The sequence below is a fragment of the Salvia splendens genome, chromosome 8 (genome assembly GCF_004379255.2).
Source record: "Salvia splendens isolate huo1 chromosome 8, SspV2, whole genome shotgun sequence".
NCBI lineage: Eukaryota > Viridiplantae > Streptophyta > Magnoliopsida > Lamiales > Lamiaceae > Salvia > Salvia splendens.
Genome location: NC_056039.1, coordinates 32,613,762 through 32,623,024, shown reverse-complemented (window position 1 = coordinate 32,623,024; position 9,263 = coordinate 32,613,762). Strand labels below are relative to the sequence as shown.

At 33.5% G+C, this 9,263-nt stretch overlaps 2 protein-coding genes and 1 non-coding gene across 4 annotated transcripts; 1 reads left to right on the top strand and 2 right to left on the bottom strand.

Moving 5' to 3' along the window:
* Window positions 1–583: 583 nt before the first annotated feature.
* On the bottom strand, window positions 584–665 carry TRNAS-AGA. The gene has a single exon. It is a non-coding gene; the product is annotated as a tRNA-Ser (tRNA).
* Window positions 666–2,586: 1,921 nt separating this feature from the next.
* On the top strand, window positions 2,587–3,819 carry LOC121745051 (xyloglucan endotransglucosylase/hydrolase protein 24-like). Its single transcript, XM_042138812.1, has 3 exons — window positions 2,587–2,853; window positions 3,034–3,227; window positions 3,322–3,819. The coding sequence occupies exons 1-3, from the start codon at window positions 2,587–2,589 to the stop codon at window positions 3,677–3,679; spliced, it is 819 nt and encodes a 272-aa protein (XP_041994746.1). The 3' UTR covers window positions 3,680–3,819.
* Window positions 3,820–5,770: 1,951 nt separating this feature from the next.
* LOC121745338 (peroxisomal and mitochondrial division factor 2-like) lies at window positions 5,771–7,380 on the bottom strand. Of its 2 annotated transcripts, none has more exons than XM_042139203.1 (2): window positions 7,262–7,380; window positions 5,771–6,960 (listed from the first exon to the last, which is right to left on the bottom strand). In XM_042139203.1, the coding sequence occupies exon 2, from the start codon at window positions 6,949–6,951 to the stop codon at window positions 6,079–6,081; it is 873 nt and encodes a 290-aa protein (XP_041995137.1). In that variant the 5' UTR covers window positions 6,952–6,960; window positions 7,262–7,380; the 3' UTR covers window positions 5,771–6,078. The 2 variants fall into 2 exon arrangements, with proteins under 2 accessions (XP_041995137.1, XP_041995136.1); XM_042139202.1 differs by lacking the exon at window positions 7,262–7,380 and adding an exon at window positions 7,092–7,255.
* Between the last annotated feature and the right edge of the window lie 1,883 nt (window positions 7,381–9,263).

The window sequence follows — 9,263 nt, the reverse complement described above, 5'->3', positions numbered from 1 at the left end:
GTATCGTTGAAATATTCATATGTAAGTTCTTATCGCATGTTGAAAATGCGATTGGTTTTGTGATAAAATTTGAATAGAGTTTGTTTCAATAAAAAAGACCGTATCTTACTTATTCTTGTAAAATGTAATAATATATATTACAGGATTCCTTTCTGGCCCTATATTAAGTTTATATTTTGCTCGTGGTTGGTTCTTCCATGCTTCAACGGAGCGGCATACATGTATAGGAAGTTTGAGGAACATGTTAAAGCTGGGCAAAGGCCAAACAACCAACCATTGAGAGAAAGATAAGATGATGAACTAATTAATTAGGGAAAATGTTCAATTTGAAGTTAACACAAAGATGATAATTATCATCAAATTGTGATTTTTTTCAACATTAGAGAAGTAAGACGTTTGAATGATTTTGTTATCTTTTTGGAAGAAACATTTGGTACTATCATTTTTTTTCCATTCGCAAATCAAATTAATAGAAAGCTCCAGTATTCGCAAACTAGTGGTGCGAATGGCCGACCCCACTCAACCCAACCCAATCCATCAACACAGCGTTAAGTAAAAAATGAAGAAAGAGTAAAAGAAATAACATGGTCGGTAGGATTCGAACCTGCGCGGGCAAAGCCCACATGATTTCTAGTCATGCCCGATAACCACTCCAGCATGACCACATATGCCTTCAAATCACAAATTTAAACTTTAAATCAATGCTTAAGATTAATATATATTTGAAAACTACTTTCCATTTGAGTGTATATCAGTAATGTAGGGGTGTAGAAACGGGTATCCGCGGATACCCAAACCCGATTTTGCGGGTACCGTACCCGAAAACTTCAATATTATACTACCCACCGATACTCGCATCGGGTATCCCAAACCCGCAGTTGCGGGTACCCAAACCCGTAGGCATAATTTGAATTGTGTATTATATTATTCAATGGTATTATGCTTTTAGTTTTCGTTTATCATCAATGCTAGTCATCTAATACAATAATTTTATGTACATGTTTTTAATTCTAGAATGAATTTTGGGATTGTTGCTAGTTGCTACACTATGATTTTAGATTTGTATTTTTTTTACTTTGTTGTATTTGCATAATTTCCAACTTGGTGATTTCTCATCTCTTAAATATAATATGACTACGTATGAAATATAATGCAAATCCAAATTTCAAATAAGCAAATATGATAGAAACATCAAGCATGTCTAAAATTAAATCGCCATTCAAAAGTTTAATATAAACTGATTGTATATAAACTTGAAACTAATTAACTAAAATAAAATATTTTAAAACCCTAACTCTAAAAATAACTCTAAAACAAACTACCCGATCCCGCCCCGTTTCCCTTTGTCGTCGGGTAGCGGGTTGGGTTGAGGGTTTCCCGATACCCGCTACCCGTTTCGACACCCCTAAGTATATGGCCAGATAGCGACATGTATTTGTCTATTATGGCCAATTTATTTTTCTGAAATCAAAATGGATATTTTGAAATATCATGCCATTCTAAAATGGGTACAAAGAGTGCTATTTATTATTTTACTAATATGCAAGTAATCCAGTCTATGAATAAATTATGTATCGAAATAGTATTACAATAAAAAAAATAAGATGTCCTGAAAATAAAGTCATTCATTATTATTATTATTATTAAGCATATGGAAGGATGGAACTGATTCTAAGAAGTTCAAATAGCAAAAAACCTTGTTTATTAAATTGAAAGATCTAGAGACTGAACCTTACCCTCATATTTCATACTATTACGAATTTAAATGCATTCTAAATAGCGATGGTCGATAATATAACGCGGACCCTCCACACCGACTATTTTCTATGTAATGATTACTACTAGCTACACTCTTATATTTTCAATTGAGAAGCTGCCACGAAATTTAAACCACCAAACCCACTATATTATTATTATTATTATTATTATTATTATTATTATTATTATTATTATTATTATTATTATTATTAAAAATATGCAAGTTATTTATTAAACAAGAATACAATAATAGCAGACAAAAAACTAGATAAGATGGGTATATAATGTTTAAGGAATATAGGTAGAGTCCGTTCGCTCTGAAATATTATAGATTGTGATATAATATGTATCATGTTTTGATTCATGAAATTGAATCTTATAATTTAATTATAAATGAGTAATTATATAATAATAAGTCATAGTCAATCCGCTCTCACTAAAATAATCTCACAACTTAATCTTATATGGATAATCATACGAGTATGATAATGAGTCACAACAATTAAATGATATCCCATAGTATTACTTATATACAAACAAGACAAAAACAAGTGATAACAAGTGTATCAACCAAAAAAAAGACAATGTCACAAAAGTATATCCATTACGGAGTATAAAATACCCATACATCATGCCATTCTTTATTAACGTATATATGTCTACCAACAAAATCACAATTCATAATAAAAATGATGAATTCATGTAAATCAATTTACGCGTCGAATTATTGGTGTTTGCTTTTGATTGGCCAGCTCATCCATCCATTCATCAAATCTCCCACTATATATACACTTCACCATTCATTCCACTCTCATCATCAAACACAAAATGGCAATATTCCTCTCCAAATTAGCAGCCCTCTCAGCCCTTCTCTCCCTCATCAGCTTCGCCGCCGCCGATTTCTACCGCGACACCGAGATCACATTTGGCGACGGCCGCGCCAAGATCCTTGAAGGCGGCCGCGGCCTCTCACTCTCGCTCGACCAACAATCCGGCTCCGGTTTCCAGTCCAAGAAGGATTTCTTGTTCGGCCGATTCGACGTGCTGATCAAACTCGTCCCGGGCAACTCGGCCGGAACCGTCACCACTTTCTATGTCAGTCATTCATTCATATTAATTGACTTAATTATTATTCTTCGTCCATGAAAAATAGTCATATTTTTTTAATTTTAGTTCTTCCACCAAAATCAGTTTTATTTATATTTATGGGGAAAAAAATTCACTACTCTTTTTACATTGTCTCTCATATTTTACCAATTGTGTATTAAAATGCAGTTGTCATCTCAAGGCGCTGGCCATGACGAAATCGACTTTGAATTTCTCGGGAACTCCACCGGGGAGCCCTACACCGTCCACACAAACGTGTACTCGCAGGGAAAAGGTGACAAGGAGCAGCAGTTCCATCTCTGGTTCGACCCCACCGCCGCCTTCCACACCTACTCCATTGTCTGGAGTCCCAACAAGATCATGTAATTAATTACTAATAAAAAAAATTATTACAGACCAAACAAGAGAACTCATTCAGAATACTAATTTATTCATTTTGTAAACTCTGTTTTGCAGATTCCTAGTGGATAACAGTCCTATCAGAGTGTTCAACAACCACGGCAGCTCGGGGGTGGCTTTCCCCACGAAGCAACCGATGAAGGTATACTGCAGCCTGTGGAACGCGGACGACTGGGCCACGCAGGGCGGCCGCGTGAAGACGGACTGGTCCCACGCTCCGTTCACGGCCTACTACAGGAACTTCAAGATCGATTCGTGCGCGGCTGGAACGACGTGCGCGACTCAGGAGCTGGACGGCAAGGCGAGAAACAGACTCAGATGGGTTCAGCAGAATCACATGGTCTACAATTACTGCACAGATGCGAACAGATTCCCTCAGGGAACTTCTGTTGAGTGTCGGAAATCCAGATTTTAAGATTCTGTGTGTGTCTATTCTTGATTTAATTATTTATTTAATTCTTGTTTGATGTAAACGTCATTTGTTTAATTCTTGTTTGATGTAAACGTAATGCACTGCTTTACCATAATAATATTCAGTTATTATTCATTTGTTTATTTATCAGTTGCACAATTATTGGTTAAGGAACAGAGAGGATTCAGAGTCTCTAATTAGTATGATTAGTCAAGTTAAACCTACATTAATTCTCAAGAATAATTGTTCTCCTACGCCTTTAATATATCTCTACCAATATTTTTTATCAAGCCAAAACCCATTCTTAAGATCTTTATAATATAAAAGAGCTTGTATGGTCAGTATTACATAGTTTTATTGTACATTGAAACATAAAATAAAAATACATGAACCTAATAAGGATATGTTTTGTTGAACATGAACAAATAATAAAGACATCATAGTGTTATGTAGGGATGGCGAAACGGGTTACCCGCGGATTCCCGCACCCGACAAGTCGGGTATCCCGTACCCGACATTGCGGATACCCGTACCCAACTAGAAACCCATATGGAAAATTTGAAAACCCTCGTAACCGTCAATGTTCTCTAATTTATATTATTAATATCGATGGTAAGCTTTGAATAGATTGAGAATAAAGGTTAGATTGAGAATAAAGGCGGGACACTCTATAGCTAGTTCCGGTGAGTTTTCAATTGTATTTTTGTTGGAATATAAAAATGTTTCAAAAGAACATCGATTCTATAAAGTATTATAAAAGATAGTATGTCTAATACTTATAATATCGAGTATTATCGGGATTAACGGGTATACCTGCTACTCGCAAAACTCTAAAAAACACTACCCGATCCCGCCCCGTTTCCTATTATCGTCGAGTAACGAGTACCCGATATCCGGCGGGTAGCGGGTCGAGATGGGAATTACCCATTAACCGCTACCCATTTTGCCACCCCTAGTGTTATGCTCCTCTCCATAATGATCTGCTTGCAAGTTGCAAACTTTTGCACAAATTATATTATTATGTCAATTCATAACTATAACCTGTCAGGTAATAGAATTATTATTGCACATGTAGGTGCACTAATAAAACCGAAATGTGAAATAATAACTTATGATAAAATAATCGTATATATGTTATGGAACATCCTATTGTAAAGTATCAAAACTTCTTTACAAGTAGAAAGAACTTCTCACTCTTGTTATGGTGTTCACATGGATGACACATTGTCATATAATATATGGTCCATAATAGTTCATGATTCCAAGAGTTTAGTGTGCAAATTATTTAAATTTCACAATATAATGGACTTATGCCTATAATTGATGTCACAGCGATAATCCTAATAATATATTGGTTTCATTATACTTCGGAACCAACAAATATTCGTCTTACTATTATATTTTCCTTAATCTGATTCACTTATATATGTTGAATATTAATAATGGAGTACATATTAATATTACAGCTTTGCTATAATTTAGTACTACAGTTTATCATCTTAATTATTTTGTTTCAATATTATGCTACATATCAATAATTTGATGAACATTGAGTCTTCGAATAATCGGAGTTATAATTTCGTTTCTTACAAATCCCATATATTATGGCAACTTTATAAATATTTAAAATGCATTTCAATTTCCCGACCAATTGATTCATTCCCTCCAACCAAATATACTCATTCTTTTACATATATTATTGGGAATTTTGGCGCGAAGCATCACACGAACGCCCGTCGGATAAGTTCTCCATCGTTAATTCAACAGTAGATTCGTCGGCAAACTCCACCTTTTTCGTAGTGATATGCAGCATTCGGCCTAAAATGTGGGATATAATAACTAAATGAAACATCTGTTTTTGAAATCTTGATGGCTTTTGAAAAGAGTTAGTCTCGAGTAACTGAACACCCTCAAATGTACGACACCAAACGACTCCAATCCCGTGTCCTCACTCAAATACCACAACCATGCCAAACCAAAACAGAGATGACCATTTAAAGAATCTATCTAATTAAGGAGAAAAGAGGTGCAATATAACATCATTATCAAAGTTATAAGCATAATGCATAATCAAACTAAGTAAAGTGAAGTGCATTTCTAAAATGTAATCATATTCCAAATTTCAAGACTTCATACAATACAGTCATAGTGGGAATATAGAAACTAACACTTGATATAAGCAGTTTCATCAAGCATTATTCCACAACAAATTCAACCAAAACACATAAAACTGATAGTAGTAGTATATAACAAAGCTCCCATCAACACAAAATTAAAAAAGAACACCATCAAAATTGAAACTCATCCTCATCATCAATTTGGATTTTGGAGTAGATTCATATTCAAATCATCCTAACCTCTAACTGCTTCCAGCAACAGAGCATCTACGCGTGTTCTTCAATTCAGTGTTTTCTCGAGGCACGTGTGTAGTATGCCACCCCAACAACAGCAGCTGCAGCAACGGTCAGACCTCCGACCACCAGCCAGTTCTTTTCCTTGAAGCCATCCCTCGTTTCAGCATGAAGCAAAGCATCGCCATTGATAAAGCTCTCTGCAACCGCTCTTTCCTTCGCTTCAAACCCGGTGATCACCTTCTCCTTATCGTCCAAACTAGTCTCTAGTGCACTGATTTTCTCCGACAGTTGCTCAACCGTCTTCTCCAAACCGGTCCTCAGCTTCTCCAGAACCTTATTGCTTTCCAAGACCACTTCCAACTCCTCAATATCCTTTTTCAAGATCCGAATCTCCTTCTCCTTCCCCTCCGATTCACCCCTGAAACTGCTTTCATCTTCCTCCAGTTTCCGAACCTTAGCGAGCAACAAGTCCCTCTCCTTCCCCACAGTGTCCAACTCAACATCCTTTGCCTCCTCCCTCTCAATCACCCCCTCCAAATCCCTCTTCAAGTTGGAGATTTCAGCATTCGATTCCTGCAGATCACTCATCGCAGACACCAAATCATGCTGCAGCCTCGACACCTCGCCTTCCAGATCTGCTGCTCGAGCTGCCACTGACCCCAGTGTCCTATTCTCGGATTGCAATTCTCCCAACTCTTTCTTACCCTCCGCAATCTCACAGCTCAATTCTTCAATCGATGCCTTCAGTTCATCGATTTTCTGCCTGTAATCCTCATTTTGCTGGATAATTTTCCCATTTTCACGCTCGAGATCACTGATTTTCTGAGTAAGACTTACAATCTTGGGGGAATCATCACCCTCAGTAATTTCCACAGGCTGAGCATCAGAAAATTCTCCGTTGACAATTGTTTCATCAGCCATTTCTGATTCCTAAAACCCCGAAAAATTAACCAACAAAAAATGAGAAATATGAACAAATCAAATACTTCGCTGGAAACAACTAAAGCAGAACTTCAAGAAACTAACTAAGAAACATCAAATGAATTCATCATCTAACTTACCAACAAGAATCAGAAGTTCATGTTTCTATACAGCCAAACAGAGTACAAAAAGGATCGCAGTGAAGAACAAAATAACCAACAAAAAAACAAAATGAATTTGACTTCCAATATTTAATTTATTCATTTCTGAGAATTGCGCTGAAATTGGAAGAACAAGGAAGCACGCATACCTATTCTTGCGGAAATGTTTCAGAAAAATTAGGGTTTGAGATTTTTATTGGAAAATATAGTTTTATTTTGAAATCAATTTGATGCGTAGCACGTGCGAAAAGGCGATGATGCGCTTTTCAAATCGTCAGTTAAAAAACCATATGATATTAAGGTGTTAGTTAAATACAGATTGCATCATTACCCGTCATTAAATTCTCATTTTATCATATTAGTACTCCAACAATAAATTCTTATTTTATTAAAGTCTCATCTTTCACTTTCGCACATATATGATACCTAATCTTTATTTTATATAGTTTTTTAACCTATAAATCACATTTTTGTACCTGATGTGATTTTTAACCCAAAATATCCTCTAAACAAATACATTTTTCCATTTGTGTCATAGAAGATATATTAGACATACACAAAACTAGTACTAAAAGTGATATTATAATATCTTCTCTAATTTTCCTCAATCTTTATACTATTATTATTATTAATCAATATTAATATTATTATATTGATGTTATAAGTTGGTAATTAATTTATTTTTTAATATCATTTGAATATAGTACGTAATTATAATCATAGTTATAATTATTATTATTATTATTATTTTATATTAAATTAATAACTAATCAATATAGTATTGATAAAAATTTGAAGTTGTGAATTGTATTCATAATGATATTAAGAATTAAATATTTTTAGTTAGGTGTTTCAACCCTAAAATGAGATAAAATAATTTAATAAAAAATATTCAATTGATTTAATTAATTTAAATAATTAATTTAATTAGGTGTTTTGTTCTTGATTTATATTATGAATGCAATTAGATGTATTCATAAAACACTAAAAAGAAAAAAGAAAAAGAAGAGAAAAGAAAAAAGAGGAAACATAAACTAAGGAGAAAAAAGAAAGAAGAAAGGAAGATAAAATACTATAAAAGAAAGTAGAAAATGAAGAAAAAAGAAAGAAGAAGAAACTAAAGAAGAAAAAAAAGAAATAAGAAAGGAAGAAAAAAATCACATGTTTGATACTATTTAATTGAACTTCCAAAAATATCCTCCATAACTAAAATATCACAGGTTTGATATCTAGGGTTATTTTTGTCACTGGGTACCAAAAATGATATAAAATAAAGATCATTTATGTACGAAAATGAAAGACCAGGTAACATTTATATGGTTCAATCTTAAAACTAAAAGAAATGTGAAGTTCCTATATTGCTTTGATGCTAGTATTTTATTTGCTGTAATTCTTTTTCCTAGTTTTTTAATAGAAATCCTAAATATATTGTGCAATTTAATTTTCATTTTGCGCTAAAAAGTTTTGTTATATGTAAATTTGTAACTTTTCTACTATATTAGACTATTTAAATTCTGCCATATAGCTTTAGTGGTTTAAATTTTGCAAACTGTGTTTATACTTTATTATAATTATTATTATAGTAGCATATTTTATGGCCGGTCTCCTGTAATTTTAATTTTATTTAATAACGATAATACTATATAATTATAAGTTATTTTCTAAATAATACTTATTTAAATATTATTTATTATTACTTTTTTACTATTTTCGATCCCACAATAAAAGTTTTCTAGATCCGCCATTGGTTATATGCATGTAACATGTATGTTTATTGATAGCAATGAATATCATACATTACAAGTAAATAAATTTAAAAGCTAGTAGTAGTTTTTTTATATTGATATAGTGAACAAATCATTTAAATTTAGAGCATCCACAACCGTGCTCTTGCCAGCGGCACGGTTGTGGGCCCGGGCGGTACTATTCATGCCTGCTCTCTGGCAAGAGCACAACACCCACAACTGTGCTCTTCCGCAAGGACGAACACAATTAATTTAATATTCAATTAAACATAAACATTTCCATAATACTAAAATTCATTAAAAAAAACATAAATAATATTACAAATGACAAATAAAATAAAAAACGACATAATTAAAATCCTAAAAATTAAAAATTACATAATTAAAATACTAAAAATTAAAAAAA